At 49.4% G+C, this 25,347-nt stretch overlaps 1 protein-coding gene across 3 annotated transcripts in view; it reads right to left on the minus strand.

The window, feature by feature from the left end:
• The window catches only part of susd4 (sushi domain containing 4), a 223,200-nt gene that overhangs the window by 92,367 nt on the left and 105,486 nt on the right, over positions 1-25,347 (minus strand). For 2 of the 3 annotated variants that reach the window (XM_038798982.1, XM_038798983.1), the window contains exon 3: positions 143-337. The exons of the other annotated variant lie outside the window; for it this stretch is intronic. In XM_038798982.1, coding sequence (XP_038654910.1) covers positions 143-337 — 195 coding nt within the window. The remainder of the gene's footprint in view (positions 1-142; positions 338-25,347) is intronic. 3 annotated transcript variants of the gene reach the window in all.

Genomic DNA, 25,347 nt, shown 5'->3' on the forward strand with positions numbered 1-25,347 from the left:
ATAGATATCCAAAAGAAATATTAAAGAGGATGGGGCATGAACAGAAGAATGAGGTTAAATGAGGTGTATCAAGTGGAGACCAATATCAAAGTTAACGGGTTGAATGGCATGTTTGTTGGACTGTGGGTCCCACATTACTTACAGTTGCAGACAGGGGGTTCGGGAGGTATCCAACCCAGTTTGTTGCTGAGGTACGTTAAGCAGGACATGGTGACAGGTCCAGACAGCCTGTAACCTCGCAGGCAGAAGAAGTGAATCGAGGAATTCTCAGTGTAGCGAGGCTGTTGATGCACAAAATACCCATACTCAGGTTTGGCAGGCTCCAGGCAGTATTCCCCTGAGAGTGAAGATAACACAAAACACACTGTTACTCCAGGCAGTCATGTTGTGTAGTGTTACTCCAGGCAGTCATGTTCCATAGTGTTACTCCAGGCAGTCATGTTGTATAGTGTTACTCCAGGCACTCATGTTGTATAGTGTTACTCCAGACAGTCATGTTCCATAGTGTTACTCCAGGCAGTCATGTTGCATAGTGTTACTCCAGGCAGTCATGTTGTATAGTGTTACTCCAGGCAGTCATGTTGTGTAGTGTTACTCCAGGCAGTCATGTTCCATAGTGTTACTCCAGGCAGTCATGTTGTATAGTGTTACTCCAGGCACTCATGTTGTATAGTGTTACTCCAGACAGTCATGTTCCATAGTGTTACTCCAGGCAGTCATGTTGCATAGTGTTACTCCAGGCAGTCATGTTGTATAGTGTTACTCCAGGCAGTCATGTTGTATAGTGTTACTCCAGGCAGTCATGGTCCATAGTGTTACTCCAGGCAGTCATGTTGTATAGTGTTACTCCAGGCAGTCATGTTGTATAGTGTTACTCCAGGCAGTCATGTTGTATAGTGTTACTCCAGGCAGTCATGTTGTATAGTGTTACTTCAGGCAGTCATGTTGTATAGTGTTACTCCAGGCAGTCATGTTGTATAGTGTTACTCCAGGCAGTCATGTTGTATAGTGTTACTCCAGGCAGTCATGTTGTATAGTGTTACTCCAAGCACTCATGTTGCATAGTGTTACTCCAGGCAGTCATGTTGTATAGTGTTACTCCAGGCAGTCATGTTGTATAGTGTTACTCCAAGCACTCATGTTGCATAGTGTTACTCCAGGCAGTCATGTTGTATAGTGTTACTCCAGGCAGTCATGTTGCATAGTGTTACTCCAAGCACTCATGTTGCATAGTGTTACTCCAGGCAGTCATGTTGTATAGTGTTACTCCAGGCAGTCATGTTGCATAGTGTTACTCCAGGCAGTCATGTTCCATAGTGTTACTCCAGGCAGTCATGTTGTATAGTGTTACTCCAGGCAGTCATGTTGTATAGTGTTACTCCAGGCAGTCATGTTGTATAGTGTTACTCCAAGCAGTCATATTGCATAGTGTTACTCCAGGCAGTCATGTTGTATAGTGTTACTCCAGGCAGTCATGTTGTATAGTGTTACTCCAGGCAGTCATGTTGTATAGTGTTACTCCAGGCAGTCATATTGCATAGTGTTACTCCAGGCAGTCATGTTGTATAGTGTTACTCCACGCAGTCATGTTGTATAGTGTTACTCCAGGCAGTCATGTTGTATAGTGTTACTCCAGGCAGTCATGTTGTATAGTGTTACTCCAGGCAGTCATGTTGTATAGTGTTACTCCAGGCAGTCATGTTCCATAGTGTTACTCCAGGCAGTCATGTTGCATAGTGTTACTCCAGGCAGTCATGTTGTATAGTGTTACTCAGGGCAGTCATGTTGCATAGTGTTACTCCAGGCAGTCATGTTGCATAGTGTTACTCCAGGCAGTCATGTTGTATAGTGTTACTCCAGGCAGTCATGTTGTATAGTGTTACTCCAGGTAGTCATGTTGTATAGTGTTACTCCAGGCAGTCATGTTGTATAGTGTTACTCCAGGCAGTCATGTTGTATAGTGTTACTCCAGGCAGTCATGTTGTATAGTGTTACTCCAGGCAGTCATGTTGCATAGTGTTACTCCAGGCAGTCATGTTGAATAGTGTTACTCCAGGCAGTCATGTTGTATAGTGTTACTCCAGGCAGTCATGTTCCATAGTGTTACTCCAGGCAGTCATGTTGTATAGTATTACTCCAGGCAGTCATGTTGTGTAGCGTTACTCCAGGCAGTCATGTTGCATAGTGTTACTCCAGGCAGTCATGTTGTATAGTGTTACTCCAGGCAGTCATGTTGCATAGTGTTACTCCAGGCAGTCATGTTCCATAGTGTTACTCCAGGCAGCCATGTTCCATAGTGTTACTCCAAGCACTCATGTTGCATAGTGTTACTCCAGGCAGTCATGTTCCATAGTGTTACTCCAGGCAGTCATGTTCCATAGTGTTACTCCAAGTACTCATGTTGTATAGTGTTACTCCAGGCAGTCATGTTGCATAGTGTTACTCCAGGCAGTCATGTTCCATAGTGTTACTCCAGGCAGTCATGTTGTATAGTGTTACTCCAGGCAGTCATGTTGTATATTGTTACTCCAGGCAGTCATGTTCCATAGTGTTACTCCAGGCAGTCAGGTTGTATAGTGTTACTCCAGGCAGTCATGTTGGATAGTGTTACTCCAGGCAGTCATGTTATATAGTGTTACTCCAGGCAGTCATGTTATATAGTGTTACTCCAGGCAGTCATGCTGTATAGTGTTACTCCAGGCAGTCATGTTCCATAGTATTACTCCAGGCAGTCATGTTGTATAGTGTTACTCCAGGCAGTCATGTTGTATAGTGTTACTCCAGGCAGTCATGTTCCATAGTGTTACTCCAGGCAGTCATGTTGTATATTGTTACTCCAGGCAGTCATGTTCCATAGTGTTACTCCAGGCAGTCATGTTGTATAGTGTTACTCCAGGCAGTCATGTTGTATAGTGTTACTCCAGGCAGTCATGTTATATAGTGTTACTCCAGGCAGTCATGTTCCATAGTGTTACTCCAGGCAGTCATGTTGTATAGTGTTACTCCAGGCAGTCATGTTGTATAGTGTTACTCCAGGCAGTCATGTTCCATAGTGTTACTCCAGGCAGTCATGTTGTATAGTGTTACTCCAGGCAGTCATGTTGTATAGTGTTACTCCAGGCAGTCATGTTGTATGGTGTTACTCCAGGCTGTCATGTTGCATAGTGTTACTCCAGGCAGTCATGTTGTATAGTGTTACTCCAGGCAGTCATGTTGTATAGTGTTACTCCAGGCAGTCATGTTCCATAGTGTTACTCCAGGCAGTCATGTTGTATAGTGTTACTCCAGGCAGTCATGTTGTATAGTGTTACTCCAGGCAGTCATGTTGTATAGTGTTACTCCAGGCAGTCATGTTGTATAGTGTTACTCCAGGCAGTCATGTTGTATAGTGTTGCTCCAGGCAGTCATGTTGTATAGTGTTACTCCAGGCAGTCATGTTCCATAGTGTTACTCCAGGCAGTCATGTTGCATAGTGTTACTCCAGGCAGTCATGTTCCATAGTGTTACTCCAGGCAGTCATGTTGTATAGTGTTACTCCAGGCAGTCATGTTGTATAGTGTTACTCCAGGCAGTCATGTTGTATAGTGTTACTCCAGGCAGTCATGTTGTATAGTGTTACTCCAGGCAGTCATGTTGTATAGTGTTACTCCAGGCAGTCATGTTGTATAGTGTTACCCCAGGCAGTCATGTTGTATAGTGTTACTCCAGGCAGTCATGCTCCATAGTGTTACTCCAGGCAGTCATGTTGTATAGTGTTACTCCAAGCAGTCATGTTGCATAGTGTTACTCCAGGCAGTCATGTTGTATAGTGTTACTCCAGGCAGTCATGTTGTATAGTGTTACTCCAAGCAGTCATGTTGCATAGTGTTACTCCAGGCAGTCATGTTGTATAGTGTTACTCCAGGCAGTCATGTTGGATAGTGTTACTCCAAGCAGTCATGTTGTATAGTGTTACTCCAGGCAGTCATGCTCCATAGTGTTACTCCAGGCAGTCATGTTGTATAGTGTTACTCCAAGCAGTCATGTTGCATAGTGTTACTCCAGGCAGTCATGTTGTATAGTGTTACTCCAGGCAGTCATGTTGTATAGTGTTACTCCAGGCAGTCATGTTGTATAGTGTTACTCCAGGCAGTCATGTTGTATAGTGTTACTCCAGGCAGTCATGTTCCATAGTGTTACTCCAGGCAGTCATGTTGCATAGTGTTACTCCAGGCAGTCATGTTGTATAGTGTTACTCCAGGCAGTCATGTTGCATAGTGTTACTCCAGGCAGTCATGTTGCATAGTGTTACTCCAGGCAGTCATGTTGTATAGTGTTACTCCAGGCAGTCATGTTCCATAGTGTTACTCCAGGCAGTCATGTTGCATAGTGTTACTCCAGGCAGTCATGTTGTATAGTGTTACTCCAGGCAGTCATGTTGCATAGTGTTACTCCAGGCAGTCATGTTGCATAGTGTTACTCCAGGCAGTCATGTTGTATAGTGTTACTCCAGGCAGTCATGTTGTATAGTGTTACTCCAGGTAGTCATGTTGTATAGTGTTACTCCAGGCAGTCATGTTGTATAGTGTTACTCCAGGCAGTCATGTTGTATAGTGTTACTCCAGGCAGTCATGTTGTATATTGTTACTCCAGGCAGTCATGTTCCATAGTGTTACTCCAGGCAGTCATGTTGTATAGTGTTACTCCAGGCAGTCATGTTGTATAGTGTTACTCCAGGCAGTCATGTTATATAGTGTTACTCCAGGCAGTCATGTTCCATAGTGTTACTCCAGGCAGTCATGTTGTATAGTGTTACTCCAGGCAGTCATGTTGTATAGTGTTACTCCAGGCAGTCATGTTCCATAGTGTTACTCCAGGCAGTCATGTTGTATAGTGTTACTCCAGGCAGTCATGTTGTATAGTGTTACTCCAGGCAGTCATGTTGTATGGTGTTACTCCAGGCTGTCATGTTGCATAGTGTTACTCCAGGCAGTCATGTTGTATAGTGTTACTCCAGGCAGTCATGTTGTATAGTGTTACTCCAGGCAGTCATGTTCCATAGTGTTACTCCAGGCAGTCATGTTGTATAGTGTTACTCCAGGCAGTCATGTTGTATAGTGTTACTCCAGGCAGTCATGTTGTATAGTGTTACTCCAGGCAGTCATGTTGTATAGTGTTACTCCAGGCAGTCATGTTGTATAGTGTTGCTCCAGGCAGTCATGTTGTATAGTGTTACTCCAGGCAGTCATGTTCCATAGTGTTACTCCAGGCAGTCATGTTGCATAGTGTTACTCCAGGCAGTCATGTTCCATAGTGTTACTCCAGGCAGTCATGTTGTATAGTGTTACTCCAGGCAGTCATGTTGTATAGTGTTACTCCAGGCAGTCATGTTGTATAGTGTTACTCCAGGCAGTCATGTTGTATAGTGTTACTCCAGGCAGTCATGTTGTATAGTGTTACTCCAGGCAGTCATGTTGTATAGTGTTACCCCAGGCAGTCATGTTGTATAGTGTTACTCCAGGCAGTCATGCTCCATAGTGTTACTCCAGGCAGTCATGTTGTATAGTGTTACTCCAAGCAGTCATGTTGCATAGTGTTACTCCAGGCAGTCATGTTGTATAGTGTTACTCCAGGCAGTCATGTTGTATAGTGTTACTCCAAGCAGTCATGTTGCATAGTGTTACTCCAGGCAGTCATGTTGTATAGTGTTACTCCAGGCAGTCATGTTGGATAGTGTTACTCCAAGCAGTCATGTTGTATAGTGTTACTCCAGGCAGTCATGCTCCATAGTGTTACTCCAGGCAGTCATGTTGTATAGTGTTACTCCAAGCAGTCATGTTGCATAGTGTTACTCCAGGCAGTCATGTTGTATAGTGTTACTCCAGGCAGTCATGTTGTATAGTGTTACTCCAGGCAGTCATGTTGTATAGTGTTACTCCAGGCAGTCATGTTGCATAGTGTTACTCCAGGCAGTCATGTTGCATAGTGTTACTCCAGGCAGTCATGTTGCATAGTGTTACTCCAGGCAGTCATGTTATATAGTGTTACTCCAGGCAGTCATGTTGCATAGTGTTACTCCAAGCAGTCATGTTGTATAGTGTTACTCCAGGCAGTCATGTTGTATAGTGTTACTCCAGGCAGTCATGTTGTATAGTGTTACTCCAGGCAGTCATGTTGTATAGTGTTACTCCAGGCAGTCATGTTGTATAGTGTTACTCCAGGCAGTCATGTTGTATAGTGTTACTCCAGGCACTCATGTTGTATAGTGTTACTCCAGGCAGTCATGTTGTATAGTGTTACTCCAGGCAGTCATGTTGCATAGTGTTACTCCAGGCAGTCATGTTGTATAGTGTTACTCCAGGCAGCCATGTTGTATAGTGTTACTCCAGGCAGTCATGTTCCATAGTGTTACTCCAGGCAGTCATGTTGTATAGTGTTACTCCAGGCAGTCATGTTGTATTGTGTTACTCCAAGCAGTCATGTTCCATAGTGTTACTCCAGGCACTCATGTTGCATAGTGTTACTCCAGGCAGGCATGTTGCATAGTGTTACTCCAGGCAGTCATGTTGTATAGTGTTACTCCAGACAGTCATGTTGTATAGTGTTACTCCAGGCAGTCATGTTGTATAGTGTTACTCCAGGCAGTCATGTTGCATAGTGTTACTCCAGGCAGTCATGTTGCATAGTGTTACTCCAGGCAGTCATGCTCCATAGTGTTACTCCAGGCAGTCATGTTGCATAGTGTTACTCCAGGCAGTCATGTTGTATAGTGTTACTCCAGGCAGTCATGTTGTATAGTGTTACTCCAGGCAGTCATGGTCCATAGTGTTACTCCAGGCAGTCATGTTGTATAGTGTTACTCCAGGCAGTCATGTTGTATAGTGTTACTCCAGGCAGTCATGTTGTATAGTGTTACTCCAGGCAGTCATGTTGTATAGTGTTACTCCAGGCAGTCATGTTGTATAGTGTTACTCCACGCAGTCATGTTGTATAGTGTTACTCCAGGCAGTCATGTTGTATAGTGTTACTCCAGGCAGTCATGTTGTATAGTGTTACTCCAGGCAGTCATGTTGTATAGTGTTACTCCAGGCAGTCATGTTCCATAGTGTTACTCCAGGCAGTCATGTTGCATAGTGTTACTCCAGGCAGTCATGTTGTATAGTGTTACTCCAGGCAGTCATGTTGCATAGTGTTACTCCAGGCAGTCATGTTGCATAGTGTTACTCCAGGCAGTCATGTTGTATAGTGTTACTCCAGGCAGTCATGTTGTATAGTGTTACTCCAGGTAGTCATGTTGTATAGTGTTACTCCAGGCAGTCATGTTGTATAGTGTTACTCCAGGCAGTCATGTTGTATAGTGTTACTCCAGGCAGTCATGTTGTATATAGTTACTCCAGGCAGTCATGTTGCATAGTGTTACTCCAGGCAGTCATGTTGAATAGTCATGATGTGGAGATGCCGGCGTTGGACTGGGGTGAGCACAGTAAGAAGTCTTACAACACCAGGTTAAAGTCCAACAGGTTTGTTTCAAACACGAGCTTTCGGAGCACGGCTCCTTCTTCAGGTGAATGGAAAGCCTTTCCATTCACCTGAAGAAGGAGCCGTGCTCCGAAAGCTCGTGTTTGAAACAAACCTGTTGGACTTTAACCTGGTGTTGTAAGACTTCTTACTATGTTGAATAGTGTTACTCCAGGCAGTCATGTTGTATAGTGTTACTCCAGGCAGTCATGTTCCATAGTGTTACTCCAGGCAGTCATGTTGTATAGTGTTACTCCAGGCAGTCATGTTGTGTAGCGTTACTCCAGGCAGTCATGTTGCATAGTGTTACTCCAGGCAGTCATGTTGTATAGTGTTACTCCAGGCAGTCGTGTTGCATAGTGTTACTCCAGGCAGTCATGTTCCATAGTGTTACTCCAGGCAGTCATGTTCCATAGTGTTACTCCAAGCACTCATGTTGCATAGTGTTACTCCAGGCAGTCATGTTCCATAGTGTTACTCCAGGCAGTCATGTTCCATAGTGTTACTCCAAGTACTCATGTTGTATAGTGTTACTCCAGGCAGTCATGTTGCATAGTGTTACTCCAGGCAGTCATGTTCCATAGTGTTACTCCAGGCAGTCATGTTGTATAGTGTTACTCCAGGCAGTCATGTTGTATATTGTTACTCCAGGCAGTCATGTTCCATAGTGTTACTCCAGGCAGTCATGTTGTATAGTGTTACTCCAGGCAGTCATGTTGGATAGTGTTACTCCAGGCAGTCATGTTATATAGTGTTACTCCAGGCAGTCATGTTATATAGTGTTACTCCAGGCAGTCATGTTGTATAGTGTTACTCCAGGCAGTCATGTTCCATAGTGTTACTCCAGGCAGTCATGTTGTATAGTGTTACTCCAGGCAGTCATGTTGTATAGTGTTACTCCAGGCAGTCATGTTCCATAGTGTTACTCCAGGCAGTCATGTTGTATATTGTTACTCCAGGCAGTCATGTTCCATAGTGTTACTCCAGGCAGTCATGTTGTATAGTGTTACTCCAGGCAGTCATGTTGTATAGTGTTACTCCAGGCAGTCATGTTATATAGTGTTACTCCAGGCAGTCATGTTCCATAGTGTTACTCCAGGCAGTCATGTTGTATAGTGTTACTCCAGGCAGTCATGTTGTATAGTGTTACTCCAGGCAGTCATGTTCCATAGTGTTACTCCAGGCAGTCATGTTGTATAGTGTTACTCCAGGCAGTCATGTTGTATAGTGTTACTCCAGGCTGTCATGTTGCATAGTGTTACTCCAGGCAGTCATGTTGTATAGTGTTACTACAGGCAGTCATGTTGTATAGTGTTACTCCAGGCAGTCATGTTCCATAGTGTTACTCCAGGCAGTCATGTTGTATAGTGTTACTCCAGGCAGTCATGTTGTATAGTGTTACTCCAGGCAGTCATGTTGTATAGTGTTACTCCAGGCAGTCATGTTGTATAGTGTTACTCCAGGCAGTCATGTTGTATAGTGTTGCTCCAGGCAGTCATGTTGTATAGTGTTACTCCAGGCAGTCATGTTCCATAGTGTTACTCCAGGCAGTCATGTTGCATAGTGTTACTCCAGGCACTCAAGTTCCATAGTGTTACTCCAGGCAGTCATGTTGCATAGTGTTACTCCAGGCAGTCATGTTGCATAGTGTTACTCCAGGCAGTCATGTTGTATAGTGTTACTCCAGGCAGTCATGTTGTATAGTGTTACTCCAGGCAGTCATGTTGTATAGTGTTACTCCAGGCAGTCATGTTGTATAGTGTTACTCCAGGCAGTCATGCTCCATAGTGTTACTCCAGGCAGTCATGTTGTATAGTGTTACTCCAAGCAGTCATGTTGCATAGTGTTACTCCAGGCAGTCATGTTGTATAGTGTTACTCCAGGCAGTCATGTTGTATAGTGTTACTCCAAGCAGTCATGTTGCATAGTGTTACTCCAGGCAGTCATGTTGGATAGTGTTACTCCAAGCAGTCATATTGTATAGTGTTACTCCAGGCAGTCATGTTGTATAGTGTTACTCCAAGCAGTCATGTTGTATAGTGTTACTCCAGGCAGTCATGTTGGATAGTGTTACTCCAAGCAGTCATATTGTATAGTGTTACTCCAGGCAGTCATGCTCCATAGTGTTACTCCAGGCAGTCATGTTGTATAGTGTTACTCCAAGCAGTCATGTTGCATAGTGTTACTCCAGGCAGTCATGTTGTATAGTGTTACTCCAGGCAGTCATGTTGTATAGTGTTACTCCAAGCAGTCATGTTGTATAGTGTTACTCCAGGCAGTCATGTTGGATAGTGTTACTCCAAGCAGTCATATTGTATAGTGTTACTCCAGGCAGTCATGCTCCATAGTGTTACTCCAGGCAGTCATGTTGTATAGTGTTACTCCAAGCAGTCATGTTGCATAGTGTTACTCCAGGCAGTCATGTTGTATAGTGTTACTCCAGGCAGTCATGTTGTATAGTGTTACTCCAGGCAGTCATGTTGTATAGTGTTACTCCAGGCAGTCATGTTCCATAGTGTTACTCCAGGCAGTCATGTTGCATAGTGTTACTCCAGGCAGTCATGTTGCATAGTGTTACTCCAGGCAGTCATGTTGCATAGTGTTACTCCAGGCAGTCATGTTGCATAGTGTTACTCCAAGCAGTCATGTTGTATAGTGTTACTCCAGGCAGTCATGTTGTATAGTGTTACTCCAGGCAGTCATGTTGTATAGTGTTACTCCAGGCAGTCATGTTGTATAGTGTTACTCCAGGCAGTCATGTTGTATAGTGTTACTCCAGGCAGTCATGTTGTATAGTGTTACTCCAGGCACTCATGTTGTATAGTGTTACTCCAGGCAGTCATGTTGTATAGTGTTACTCCAGGCAGTCATGTTGCATAGTGTTACTCCAGGCAGTCATGTTGTATAGTGTTACTCCAGGCAGTCATGTTGTATTGTGTTACTCCAGGCAGTCATGTTCCATAGTGTTACTCCAGGCAGTCATGTTGTATAGTGTTACTCCAGGCAGTCATGTTGTATTGTGTTACTCCAAGCAGTCATGTTCCATAGTGTTACTCCAGGCACTCATGTTGCATAGTGTTACTCCAGGCAGGCATGTTGCATAGTGTTACTCCAGGCAGTCATGTTGTATAGTGTTACTCCAGACAGTCATGTTGTATAGTGTTACTCCAGGCAGTCATGTTGCATAGTGTTACTCCAGGCAGTCATGTTGTATAGTGTTACTCCAGGCAGTCATGTTGTATAGTGTTACTCCAGGCAGTCATGTTGCATAGTGTTACTCCAGGCAGTCATGTTGTATTGTGTTACTCCAAGCAGTCATGTTCCATAGTGTTACTCCAGGCAGTCATGTTCCATAGTGTTAATCCAGGCAGTCATATTGTATAGTGTTACTCCAGGCAGTCATGTTGCATAGTGTTACTCCAGGCAGTCATGTTGTATTGTGTTACTCCAAGCAGCCATGTTCCATAGTGTTACTCCAGGCAGTCATGTTGTATAGTGTTACTCCAGGCAGTCATGTTGCATAGTGTTACTCCAGGCAGTCATGTTGTATAGTGTTACTCCAGGCAGTCATGTTGCATAGTGTTACTCCAGGCAGTCATGTTGTATAGTGTTACTCCAGGCAGTCATGTTGTGTAGTGTTACTCCAGGAAGTCATGTTGTATAGTGTTACTCCAGGCAGTCATGTTGTATAGTGTTACTCCAGGCAGTCATGTTGTATAGTGTTACTCCAGGCAGTCATGTTGTATAGTGTTACTCCAGGCAGTCATGTTGTATAGTGTTACTCCAGGCAGTCATGCTCCATAGTGTTACTCCAGGCAGTCATGTTGTATAGTGTTACTCCAGGCAGTCATGTTGTATAGTGTTACTCCAGGCAGTCATGTTGCATAGTGTTACTCCAGGCAGTCATGTTGCATAGTGTTACTCCAGGCAGTCATGTTGTATTGTGTTACTCCAGGCAGTCATGTTGTATAGTGTTACTCCAAGCAGTCATGTTGCATAGTGTTACTCCAGGCGGTCATGTTCCATAGTGTTACTCCAGGCAGTCATGTTGCATAGTGTTACTCCAGGCAGTCATGTTCCATAGTGTTACTCAGGGCAGTCATGTTGAATAGTGTTACTCCAGGCAGTCATGTTGTATAGTGTTACTCCAGGCAGTCATGTTGCATAGTGTTACTCCAGGCAGTCATGTTGCATAGTGTTACTCCAGGCAGTCATGTTGCATAGTGTTACTCCAGGCAGTCATGTTGCATAGTGTTACGCCAGGCAGTCATGTTGCATAGTGTTACTCCAGGCAGTCATGTTGCATAGTGTTACTCCAGGCAGTCATGTTCCATAGTGTTACTCCAGGCAGTCATGTTGCAAAGTGTTACTCCAGGCAGTCATGTTGCATAGTGTTACTCCAGGCAATCATGTTCCATAGTGTTACTCCAGGCAGTCATGTTGTTTTGCCGTAACCAAGAGCCCTGTACCTATAGCAGTGTTTTTCAAACTGTTTTTCTGGGGACCCATTTTTACCAACCTGCCAACCTTCGCGACCCAACCCGGCCGACCTTCGCGACCCAACCTGCCAACCTTCGCGACCCAACCTGCCAACCTTCGCGACCCAACCCGGCCGACCTTCGTGACCCAACCCGGCCGACCTTCGTGACCCAACCCGGCCGACCTCCGCGACCCAACCCGGCCGACCTTCGCCACCCAACCCGGCCGACCTTCGCAACCCACCTAATGAGGAATGAAGATCCTCTCACTTCGGAAGCGCATCTGAACTGCGAATAGAACCCCCACACTCAGGCAGAACTCGGAGGGCTAAGGGGTTAAGCTCTATTGAACATCAATTCCACTTGTCTGGGGAGTCTGTCTCTCAAGAATAAGTGTGTTGGGCTGTGAAATGGGAGGATGAGGGTGCCCTCTAGGTGTGTGCTTGTCATGCTAATTAGAGGCTTCACTTTAGAACATAGAACATAGAACATAGAACAGTACAGCACAGAACAGGCCCTTCGGCCCTCGATGTTGTGCCGAGCCATGATCACCCATCTCAAACCCATGTATCCACCCTATACCCGTAACCCAACAACCCCCCCCCCCCCTTAACCTTACTTTTTAGGACACTACGGGCAATTTAGCATGGCCAATCCACCTAACCCGCACATCTTTGGACTGTGGGAGGAAACCGGAGCACCCGGAGGAAACCCACGCACACAGGTGGAGGACGTGCAGACTCCACACAGACAGTGACCCAGCCGGGAATCGAACCTGGGACCCTGGAGCTGTGAAGCATTGATGCTAACCACCATGCTACCCTGCTGCCTTTAAGCGTGTCATCTGCCACAAGGTGCATTCAATTGCTTGATATGCAATTTCACCCTTCATTGACAAGTAAATGGTGCCAATGAAAGCTGAAGAGCTAAACATCACTGCACTGAATGCACCTGTTGGAACGGAAGCTGCACTGCTTTTGCTGCTACAGAACTGCCTTTGCCTCGGCAGTAGTGCCTGCTCTCTGGGGCAGGAGGAGCTGACACTGCCTCTGCTAAGCCTTCGCTGGAGGTGGAGTGCCCTGGGCAATTACTGAAGACAGGAACTGTCATAATATACGTCAGTATATCATGGTGCAGACACACACTGATGGACATACAGTAAGACCAATCAACATGCATAACACCGCAGCCAATCACCAGTTAGAGCACACTCACTATAAAGACAGAGGGCATCAGTTTTCCCGCTCAATCGGGATGCAGCCTTTCAGAAGGACAGAGCTTACAGCTTGCAGCACAGATCTTCACCATGTGCTGAGTGATTAGACTGGTTAGGATAGGCACAGGTTTTTAGTTTAATCTAACATCGTATTAACCCATAGTAAGAGTATGTTCAACAGTTTATAGTTTAATAAAATGGTGTTGTACTATTTTAAGTGTTGGGGCCTGTATGTGTTCCACGGATCCAGAGCACCCAACACATCAGGAACTTCAGATTGGAGAGAGAGCCAGGACTGCAGGTTAGACCCTGGGCCTAGGCCTAGACCCGGGGCCTACTTTCAACATCAATAACCTGCAGGAGAGGGAGGAGCAGGATGATTACAAAGACTGGGACTCAGTCTGGGCTTGCTGCCTCCAATTCTAATCTCTGCATCCAAGAGGCAGCCTGGAGGCCTCACAGCCTGTAAGCCAGCCTGGAGGCCTCACAGCCTGTAAGCCAGCCTGGAGGCCTCACAGCCTGTAAGCCAGCCTGGAGGCCTCACAGCCTGTAAGACAGCCTGGAGGCCTCACAGCTGGTACGACAGCCTGGAGGCCTCACAGCCTGTAAGACAGCCTGGAGGCCTCACAGCCTGTAAGACAGCCTGGAGGCCTCACAGCCTGTAAGACAGCCTGGAGGCCTCACAGCCTGTAAAATAGCCTGGAGGCCTCACAGCCTGTAAGATAGCCTGGAGGCCTCACAGCCTGTAAGACAGCCTGGAGGCCTCACAGCCTGTAAGACAGCCTGGAGGCCTCACAGCTGGTAAGACAGCCTGGAGGCCTCACAGCCTGTAAGACAGCCTGGAGGCCTCACAGCTGGTAAGATAGTCTGGAGGCCTCACAGCCTGTAAGACAGCCTGGAGGCCTCACAGCTGGTAAGACAGCCTGGAGGCCTCACAGCCTTTAAAACAGCCTGGAGGCCTCACAGCCGGTAAGGCAGCCTGGAGGCCTCACAGCCGGTAAGACAGCCTGGAGGCCTCACAGCCTGTAAGACAGCCTGGAGGCCTAACAGCCGGTAAGACAGCCTGGAGGCCTCACAGCCTGTAAGACAGCCTGGAGGCCTCACAGCCGGTAAGACAGCCTGGAGGCCTCACAGCTGGTAAGACAGCCTGGAGGCCTCACAGCCGGTAAGACAGCCTGGAGGCCTCACAGCCGGTAAGACAGCCTGGAGTCCTCACAGCCGGTAAGACAGCCTGGAGGCCTCACAGCTGGTAAGACAGCCTGGAGGCCTCACAGCCTGTAAGATAGTCTGGAGGCCTCACAGCCTGTAAGACAGCCTGGAGGCCTCACAGCCTGTAAAATAGCCTGGAGGCCTCACAGCCTGTAAGATAGCCTGGAGGCCTCACAGCCTGTAAGACAGCCTGGAGGCCTCACAGCTGGTAAGACAGCCTGGAGGCCTCACAGCTGGTACGACAGCCTGGAGGCCTCACAGCCTGTAAGACAGCCTGGAGGCCTCACAGCCTGTAAGAAAGCCTGGAGGCCTCACAGCCTGTAGGACAGCCTGGAGGCCTCACAGCTGGTAAGACAGCCTGGAGGCCTCACAGCCTTTAAAACAGCCTGGAGGCCTCACAGCCGGTAAGACAGCCTGGAGGCCTCACAGCCGGTAAGACAGCCTGGAGGCCTCACAGCCTGTAAGACAGCCTGGAGGCCTCACAGCCGGTAAGACAGCCTGGAGGCCTCACAGCCTGTAAGACAGCCTGGAGGCCTCACAGCCGGTAAGACAGCCTGTAGGCCTCACAGCTGGTAAGATATCCTGGAGGGCTCACAGCCTGTAAGACAGCCTGGAGGCCTCACAGCTGGTAAGACAGCCTGGAGGCCTCACAGCCGGTAAGACAGCCTGGAGGCCTCACAGCCGGTAAGACAGCCTGGAGGCCTCACAGCTTGTAAGACAGCCTGGAGGCCTCACAGCCGGTAAGACAGCCTGGAGGCCTCACAGCTGGTAAGACAGCCTGGAGGCCTCACAGCCTGTAAGACAGCCTGGAGGCCTCACAGCCTGTAAGAAAGCCTGGAGGCCTCACAGCCTGTAAGACAGCCTGGAGGCCTCACAGCCGGTAAGACAGCCTGGAGGCCTCACAGCTGGTAAGACAGCCTGGAGGCCTCACAGCCTGTAAGATAGTCTGGAGGCCTCACAGCCTGTAAGACAGCCTGGAGGCCTCACAGCCTGTAAGACAGCCTGGAGGCCTCACAGCTGGTACGACAGCCTGGAGGCCTCATAGCCTGTAAGATAGCCTGGAGGCCTCACAGCCTGTAAGACAGCCTGGAGGCCTCACAGCCTGTAAGAGAGGGAGGAGTAGGAGGATTACAGAGGCTGGCACTGAATCTGGGCCTGCTGACTTTAGTCTTTACCATCACAGAAGCCACTGAATAACAAGAAGAAAACCCTGCAAACCGACCCCCCTCCTCTTCCCCGACCTGGGGCAACTTCATCTTTGTGCCCCATCCTTCATCCTCCCTCCTGTCCCTCCCTCTCTCTCTCTCTCTCTTCCATCTACAATATTGGCCGGGGGGGGGGGGGGGGGGGGGGGCGTGCCTTTTCTCTTTACAACAAACTGTTTCCCCCCCCCCCACCACCATTATATCTCTAAGAACTATGTATATCTATCACTTAGTGAGGGTGTAGCACCACTAGATGGCGAGACCATCCCCGCCAGTGGCATGTCCCTCCAGGATCACCCATGTGGAAGGGGTAGCTTCCCAGGCTCCCGTTGTTCCCGCGGCCCAGTCACCTATAAATTATTAACGCGAGACCTAGGGGTGAAGCACTGCACTCACCCCACCCACTGTGACAATAGAGGCTCGCATCACCGCACTCCACCCATGCACCAAAAGATAGGCGGTCCCACTGTGGGTAAGATTAATGCCTCCCTGCGTACAGTCCTCCTGGGCCAGGCGCACAAGAACCAGGCAGAGGGAGGAGTAAATGTGCCGGAGGAAGGCCTCATTAAGGCCAAGTGGGATGACCATTCAGCTGCTGCAACCCCTCCGAGGTCAGAGGTCCTGGTGTTTTCCTGTAACTAACCTCCAGGGTGGGTCAGCCTCCCTACACTCTGTCAGCCTGTGGCCTCCTCATCGCCTGGAGAAGAGTGGCTGCAACGAGAGACCTGAGTGTTGATGTCGGGGGGCTGCCATCAGCAGCGGGTCTTCACTGAGCCATCGGTGTGGGGGGGGGGGGGGGTTGACAGAGACATGGCACTGCCACTCTCACACTGCAGAGGGGTGAACGTCAAGTGTGCGTGAGGGTACGGTTGCCTGGCGCCATGAAATGACAGGGAGGAGGATCTACTCATCAACAAAGTGATGTTTATTTACATGTGCTTCCAATGTCTCCACTGTGGATTTTTCTCGCAGTATTGGCCTTATTGAGTTGCACCATGGGCACTATCCCCTCAGTCAGAGAGTGATTGAACTTGCAGGCCGAGGAGGTCCTACAAGCTGAATTCAGGGAGTTAGGAGTTAAACTAAAAAGTAGGACCTCAAAGTTAGTAATCTCAGGATTTCTACCAGTGCCATGAGCTAGTCAGAGTAGGAATGTCAGGATAGATAGGATGGATGCGTGGCTCGAGAGATGGTGCAAGAGGGAGGGATTCAAATTCCTGGGGCATTGGAACCGGTTCTGGGGGAGGTGGGACCAGTACAAACCGGACGGTCTGCACCTGGACAGGACTGGAACCGATATCCTGGGGGGGGGGGTTTCTAGAGATGTTGGGGAGAGTTTAAACTAATGTGGCAGGGGGGTGGGAACTGATGCAGGAAGTTGGAAGGTAGTAAAACAGGGACAGAAGCAAAAGGAAGGGGGAAAGTGTAAGGCAGAGAAGCCACAGTCAAAAATCAAAAAGGGCAACAGTACAAGGTACAGTGACTGAGGGGAGCTCAGTGAATAGGCCTAGTAATACTAAAAGGAATAAAACTGGAGATGTTAAGATTCAAAACAGAGGTAAAAAAACCAACATAAGTGTACTTTACCTGAATGCTCGTAGTATTCAGGATAAAGTAAATGAGTTGATGGCACAAATCATCATGAATGACTATGATTTAGTGGCCATTACTGAAACATGGTTAAAGGATGGTCACAACTGGGAGTTAAATATCCGAGGGTATCAAACTATTCGGAAGGACAGAGTGGATGGTAAGGGAGGTGGTGTTGCTCTGTTATTTAAGGATGACATCCGGGCAATAGTAAGGGATGACATCGGTGCTATGGAGGATAAGGTTAAATCCATTTGGGTGGAAATCAGGAATAGTAAGGCGAAAAAGTCACTGATAGAAGTAGTCTATAGGCCACCAAATAGTAACATTATTGTGGGGCAGGCAATAAACAAAGAAATAACTGATGCATGTAGAAATAGTACAGCAGTTATCATGGGGGATTTTAATCTGCATGTCGATTGGTTTAACCAGGTCGATCAAGGCAGCCTTGAGGAGGAGTTTATAGAATGTATCCACGATAGTTTCCTAGAACAGTATGTAATGGAACCTATGAGGGAACAAGTGGCCCTAGATCTTGTCCTGTGTAATGAGACAGGATTGATTCATGATCTCATAGTTAGGGATCCTCTCGGAAGGAGCGATCACAATATGGTGGAATTTAAAATACAGATGGAGGGTGAGAAGGTAAAATCAAATACTAGTGTTTTGTGCTTAAACAAAGGAGATTACAATGGGATGAGAGAAGAATGAGCTAAGGTAGACTGGGAGCAAAGACTTTATGGTGGAACAGTTGAGGAACAGTGGAGAACCTGCCAAGCGATTTTTCACAATGCTCAGCAAAAAGAAAGGACGGTAGAAAGAGGTAAAATCGACCGTGGATATCTGAGGAAATAAGGGAGAGTATCAAATTAAAGGAAAAAGCATACAAAGTGGCAAAGATTAGTGGGAAACTAGAGGACTGGGAAATCTTTAGGGGCAACAGAAAGCTACTTAAAAAGCTATAAAGAGTAAGATAAATTATTAGAGTAAACTTGCTCAGAATATAAAAAACAGATAGTAAAAGTTTCTACAAATATATAAAACAAAAAAGAGTGGCTAAGGTAAATATTGGTCCTTTAGAGGACGAGAAGGGAGTTTTAATAATGGGAGATGAGGAAATGGCTGAGGAACTGAACAGGTTTTTTGGGTCGGTTTTCACAGTGGAAGACACAAATAACATGCCAGTGACTGATAGAAATGAGGCTATGACAGATGAGGACCTTGAGAGGATTGTTATCACTAAGGAGGTAGTGATGGGCAAGCTAATGGGGCTAAAGGTAGACAAGTCTCCTGGCCCTGATGGAATGCATCCCAGATTGCTAAAAGAGATGGCTAGGGAATTTGCAAATGCACTAATGATGATTTACCAAAATTTACTAGACTCTGGGGTGGTCCCGGTGAATTGGAAATTAGCAAACGTGACACCACTGTTAGTGAGGCCACACCTGGAGTATTGTGTTCAGTTTTGGTCTCCTTACTTGAGAAAGGACGTACTGGCACTGGAGGGTGTGCAGAGGAGATTCACTAGGTTAATCCCAGAGCTAAAGGGGTTGGATTATGAGGAGAGGTTGAGTAGACTGGGACTGTACTCGTTGGAATTTAGAAGGATGAGGGGGGATCTTATAGAAACATATAAAATTATGAAGGGAATAGATAGGATAGATGCGGGCAGGTTGTTTCCACTGGCGGGTGACAGCAGAACTAGGGGGCATAGCCTCAAAATAAGGGGAAGTAGATTTAGGACTGAGTTTAGGAGGAACTTCTTCACCCAAAGGGTTGTGAATCTATGGAATTCCTTGCCCAGTGAAGCAGTTGAGGCTCCTTCATTAAATGTTTTTAAGGTAAAGATAGATAGTTTTTTGAAGAATAAAGGGATTAAGGGTTATGGTGATCGGGCCGGAAAGTGGAGCTGAGTCCACAAAAGATCAGCCATGATCTCATTGAATGGCGGAGCAGGCTCGAGGGGCCAGATGGCCTACTCCTGCTCCTAGTTCTTATGTTCTTATTGACAGAGGGCGTGTCATCAGCCAGGGGTTGAGCAATGCCCCATGCTCCGGCATTCCTCTGAGTGCAGGATCCCTGCGATGTTCCTGCCACCGCTGCTTGGATCAGTGGGTTTCCGGGAGGAGTGAGGATGGGATAGGCTGCTCTCCTGTGGGCCCTGGAAGGGAAGGAAGATGACATCAGTGCGTCAGGAGATAAATGGCGTGGGATTTTTGATCATGTGAGGATTAAATAATGATGTGTCGTTAGGGATATCACTTTTGCTCATGGCCCCCACTTCACCATCAGCACAGAGGCAGTAATGCTCCTCCTCAGCCGACTCAATGGCTCTTACCCCATGGCGGCGGGGCTGGTGTGAGGGGTGGGTGAGGGGGTGGGGGATGGGGTGGGTGAGGGGGTGGTGTGAGGGGGTGGTGTGAGGGGGTTGGTGAGGGGGTGGGCGAGGGGGTGGGGGATGGGGTGGGGGATGGGGTGGGGTGAGGGGTGGGTGAGGGGGTTGGTGAGGGGGTGGGTGAGGGGGTGGGGGATGGGGTGGGCGAGGGGGTGGTGTGAGGGGGTTGGGTGAGGGGTGGGTGAGGGGGTTGGTGAGGGGGTGGGTGAGGGGGTGGGGGATGGGGTGGGGATGGGGTGGGCGAGGGGGTGGTGCGAGGGGTGGGGATGGGGTGGGTGAGGGTGGTGGTGTGAGGCGGTGGGGAGAGGGGGTTGGGTGAGGGGATGGGTGAGGTGGTGGGTGAGGGGGTGGGTGAGGGGGTGGGGAGGGGGTGGGCGAGGGGGTGGGTGAGGGGGTGGGGAGGGGGTGGCGGTGAGGGGGGGTGAGTGAAGGGGTGGGTGAGGTGGTTGGTGAGGGGGTGGGTGAGGGGGTGGGCGAGTGGGTGGGCAAGGGGGTGGTGCGGGGGGGTGGGGGATGGGGTGGGTGAGGGGTGGGGGATGGGGTGGGTGAGGGGTTGGGTGAGGCGTTGGGAGAGGCGTTGGGTGAGGTGTTGGGTGAGGTGTTGGGAGAGGCGTTGGGTGAGGGGGGGGGGAGGGGGTGGGCGAGGGGGTGGGTGGAGGGGGTGGTGTGAGGGGGTGGGGTGAGGGGGTGGGTGAGGGGGTTGAGTGAAGGGGTGGGTGAGGTGGTTGGTGAGGGGGTGGGTGAGGGGGTGGGCGAGGGGGTGGGCGAGGGGATGGGCGAGGGTGTGGTGCGAGGGGGTGGGGGAGGGGGTGGGCGAGTGGGTGGGCAAGGGGGTGGTGCGAGGGGGTGGGGGATGGGGTGGGTGAGGGGGTGGTGTGAGGCGGTGGGGAGAGGGGGTTGGGTGAGGGGATGGGTGAGGTGGTAGGTGAGGGGGTGGGTGAGGGGGTGGGGGAGGGGGTGGGTGAGGAGGTGGTGTGAGGGGGTGGGGTGAGGGGGTTGGGTGAGGTGGTTGGTGAGGGGGTGGTGCGAGGGGGTGGGCGAGTGGGTGGGGGATGGGGTGGGTGAGGGGGTGGGCAAGGGGGTGGTGCGAGGGGGTGGGGGATGGGGTGGGTGAGGGGGTGGGCAAGGGGGTGGTGCGAGGGGGTGGGGGATGGGGTGGGTGAGGGGGTGGTGTGAGGGGGTGGGTGAGGGGGTTGGGTGAGGGGGTGGGCGAGGGGGTGGGCGAGGGGGTGGGCAAGGGTGTTTGGGAGGGGGTGGGCGAGGGGATTTGAGAGGGGGTTGGGTGAGGGGGTGGGGTGAGGGAGTTTGCGAGGGGGTGGGCTGAGGGGGTGGTGCGAGGGGGTGGGCGGGGTGGTGGGCGAGGGGGTTTGGGAGAGGGTGGGGCAAGGGGGTGGGCGAGGGGGTGGGCGAGGGGGTGGGGCGAGGGGGTGGGCGAGGGGATGGGCGAGGGGGTGGTCGAGGGGGTGGGCGAGGGGGTGGTCGAGGGGGTGGGCGAGGGGATGGGCGAGGGGGTGGGCGAGGGGGATGGGCGAGGGTGTGGTGCGAGGGGATGGTCGAGGGGGTGGGCGAGGGGGTGGGCGAGGGGGTTTGCGAGGGGGTGGGGCGAGGGAGTTTGTGAGGGGGTGGGCCAGGGGGTGGTGCGAGGGAGTTTGTGAGGGGGTGGGGCGAGGAGGTGGGCGAGGGGATGGGCGAGGGGTTGGTGCGAGGGGGTGGGCGAGGAAGTTTGCGAGGGGGTGGGCAAGGGGGTGGTGCGAGGGAGTTTGTGAGGGGGTGGGGCGAGGGGTTGGGCGAGGGAGTTTGCGAGGGGGTGGGGTGAGGGAGTTTGCGAGGGGGTGTGGCGAGGGGGTGGGCGAGGGAGTTTGCAAGGGGGTGGGGTGAGGGGGTGGGCCGAGGGGGTGGGCGAGGGAGTTTGCGAGGGGGTGGGCGTGGGGGTGGTGCGAGGGAGTTTGTGAGGGGGTGGGGCGAGGGGGTGGTGCGAGGGAGTTTGTGAGGGGGTGGGGTGAGGGGGTGGGCGAGGGAGTTTGCGAGGGGGTGGGGCGAGGGGGTGGTGCAAGGGAATTTGTGAGGGGGTGGGCTAGGGGGTGGTGCGAGGGAGTTTGTGAGAGGGAGTTTGCGAGGGGGTGGGGCGAGGGGGTGTGCGAGGGGGTGGGCGAGGGGGTGGGCGAGGGGGTGGTGCGAGGGGGTGGGCGAGGGAGTTTGCGAGGGGGTGGGGCGAGGGGGTGTGCGAGGGGGTGGGCGAGGGAGTTTGTGAGGGGGTGGGGCGAGGGGGTGGTGCGAGGGAGTTTGTGAGGGGGTGGGGTGAGGGGGTGGGCGAGGGAGTTTGAGAGGGAGTTTGCTAGGGGGTGTGCGAGGGGGTGGGCGAGGGGGTAGTGCGAGGGGGTGGGCGAGGGTGTTTGCGAGGGGGTGGGGCGAGGGGGTGGTGCGAGGGGGTGTGCGAGGGAGTTTGTGAGGGGGTGGGGTGAGGGGGTGGGCGAGGGAGTTTGAGAGGGAGTTTGCGAGGGGGTGTGCGAGGGGGTGGGCGAGGGGGTAGTGCGAGGGGGTGGGCGAGGGTGTTTGCGAGGTGGTGGGGCGAGGGGGTGGTGCGAGGGGGTGTGCGAGGGGGTGGGCGAGGGGGTGTGCGAGGGGGTGGGCGAGGGAGTTTGTGAGGGGGTGGGCGAGGGTGTTTGCGAGGGGGTGGGGCGAGGGGGTGGTGCGAGGGGGTGTGCGAGGGGGTGGGCGAGGGGGTGTGGGCGAGGGGGTGGGCGAAGTTACTGTGAAAAGCCCCTTGATGAGGAGCCTTGTAACCTCCCAGATGCTGAAGTAGACAATGTTCTACTTGTCCTGTTCCCAGTTCTCCCTTCTGTGAAGTGTGTCCTCACTTCCTGTCCCTCTGTATTTATAGCTCTCCTGTGCTCCCTCTAGTGCTTGCTCATTTGTATTGCATCTACACTGATATACAATCACCACATCCCCTCTTTTTTCTTTACATATTTTCTGTACATCGTTAAAGAAAATTGTACAAAACAGTTAGATTACTTACGGTATGTGTATCTATACAAGTGATGGTGCTATTGCATATTTTACAAAGCCAATTTATATTTATGAGTCCAGTCTTAAAACATTTATGAGTCGAAAGTTGATGAATTTGTTCACTGAGATTTTTCTTTTTTGTTGTTGACGTGGTGATATTGATATTGCAACTCCGTTGTGAATGTTGTCGGTGTTCTTGTTATTTTAAGTACCCAATACGTCATCCCATGGTGTTTTCATGGTCGAACCACTGATGCTGACTGACATGGACTTTTTTCTGTGCTTGTGGTATCGATTTAGTATGTCATCTGCCTTGAAAGCTGGTATGCTTGCTTGTTCTGGAGCAGATGTGAGTTTGTGCGATTCGTTGTCTTTTCTGCAGTGCCTCTTGCGATTTTTGTTGTTCTTATCGCGCTTCATGTTGTTTTTGTTCTTGCTGTTGTTCTCGTTTCTACTGTGCGTCTTGTGGCGTTTGTTTTTCTTGTTATGCTCAATGAGTGTCCCGTGTGGATAATTTGAGTCATTGTCACAGTTATTGGTGCGAGTGTCCTTTGTGGAATCTGTTGCATTGAACGTTTCGTCTCGAGAATGGTGAAAATGATCTGATGTTGCATTGATGCTGGTGACATCAGTCATTTGTGGTGGATTTGATTCCTCGTCTTTGCTTTCTTGGTGCTCCTCTTCTGGAGTCAAATTCTTCACGATTTCATTTGACGCGGTCTCACTGGACTCTTGGTGCTCCTCTTCTGGAGTCAAAATCTGCATGGTTTCTATTGACGAGTTCTCTCTGGACTCTTGGGTGGCCCTACTCTGTGCTTCTGTATAGACAAGCTGAGAACTGTCAGTCTCGCTGTGATCCTGTACTTCCTGAATGTCGAGTGTGATCATCTTGTCACTGTTTTCGCATGCAGTGGGTAGATGTACATTGTCTTCTTCTTGTTTATGTGAGCTTGGTAGACTTTCATAGTCTGCTTGCGGTTGCTCAGATACGGCGGGTTGACCTTCATGGTCTTGTTCATGCATGGTGTTCGCCAGGGAGTGTTTGCTTGCTTCCCTTTTGGAGTCTTACATCACTCTCACTGTGGAGCCTGTCATCGCTCTCTCTGTGGAGTCTTTCTGTGCTCTCTGTGTGGCATCGTCTTCATCTTGGGTATTGCTGTCATCCAATGTATCGACGATTTTCCATGGCACCATGGTGTTGGATTCATCTACCACGAGTAGATTCATGTTGAGCTTTGCGACCGTGACGCTGATGCTGTGATCAGCATATCCGAATAACTCAGCCATGTCTGAGTAGTATTGTTCGAAAACCAAATCATCTTTTTTTGTTTCGGATTTTTTTTGGTTCTCTTCACTTTGGGTGGTGCAGACTGCTTGTTCCAGGGTGTTGTGAGAGTTATTTTCAACTGCTGGTGTAAGTTCAGGCGCTTTTCTGTTTTCTGAGGCAAGAAAATTGGGTTTTATAGCTTTAAATATCTTGTTTTTAATTTTCGGGCATTTCCCTTTTAAGTAGGCATGGTCCGGATCCTCAGACGTCATGACGCTCGTGACGTCTTGCGTAGGAATCGATTGCGCATGCGCAAATAGGCCTTCCTTTACTGTGCGGTTTTGTGTCCACTGCGCATGCGCGGCTTGTGCATGCGCATAACGATCCGCGACCAAATCGTTTTGAGACTGCGCATGCACGGTGTGATGATCGGAATACCTGCCCCTTTAAGAGGCTTGGAACCCTGGGGGAGTCCCCCTCTGGCTACGCCCCCTGGAAACAGTATTTAAGATGAGACTCCATTTTGCGAGTACACTTCTCTTGGATGCTGCCATTGTTCACTGTTTATTGAAGCCTTTGATTACTGACCTCGCTTTCGCGTCGTAATTGAGAGTGCCTCAATTTAATAAACAGCTTGCGCATGCGCATAACGATCAGCAACAAGAACTTTTTTTAACTACGCATGCGCAACTCGCGCATGTGCAGAACGCAAAACGGGTGATTGTGACTGCGCATGCGCGGCTTCTGTTTCCTGCACATGCGCAGATGCAGGTTTTCATTCTTTGTCTCACCGAGACTGTAAAATGTGCTCCAACGCCATTTTATCGCGGATTTCAGCGTTTTTTCATTCTGAAAGTTGTAAGTTACCTTTTCCTTTTGATCTGTACTGGATTTCAGCGTTTTGGCTTAGTGAAAAATTCATTCTTCCTTTGGATCTGTACTTTTCACTCGCGATTTCTTGACTGACCCCTTTCTGTTCTGATAGTGATGGCTTGAGTTTTGCATCACTCAGTCCCTGTGCAGTTTCGCCTCTGAGCATACCGTGCTGTTCAAATTCCATACAGTACTCTTCAAATTTTTTTAGTATTATTTGTAAGTTGTTGCTGTTTTCAGCTTTTGAGTATTTAAATCCAGTATATACTTTTCTAGCTTCATGTCCTGCGATGAGCATTGCTATTTTCATTTCGTCTGAGGCTGCTCATTAGCTATGATATAAAAATCGAACATTTGTTTAAATATTTTCCAGACATTTCTTACATCAGTTACAAGGGGTCACGATTTCAAGGTGAGAAGGGGAAAGTTTAAGGGAGATGTGCGTGGAAAGTTTTTTATGCAGAGGGTGGTGGGTGCCTGGAACGCTTTGCCAGCGGAGGTGGTAGAGGCGGGCACGATAGCATCATTTAAGATGCATCTGGACAGATATATGAACGGGCGGCAACAGAGGGAAGTAGATCTTGGAAAATAGGAGACAGATTTAGATA

The sequence above is a fragment of the Scyliorhinus canicula genome, chromosome 6 (assembly GCF_902713615.1).
Source record: "Scyliorhinus canicula chromosome 6, sScyCan1.1, whole genome shotgun sequence".
NCBI classification, from domain to species: Eukaryota; Metazoa; Chordata; class Chondrichthyes; order Carcharhiniformes; family Scyliorhinidae; genus Scyliorhinus; species Scyliorhinus canicula.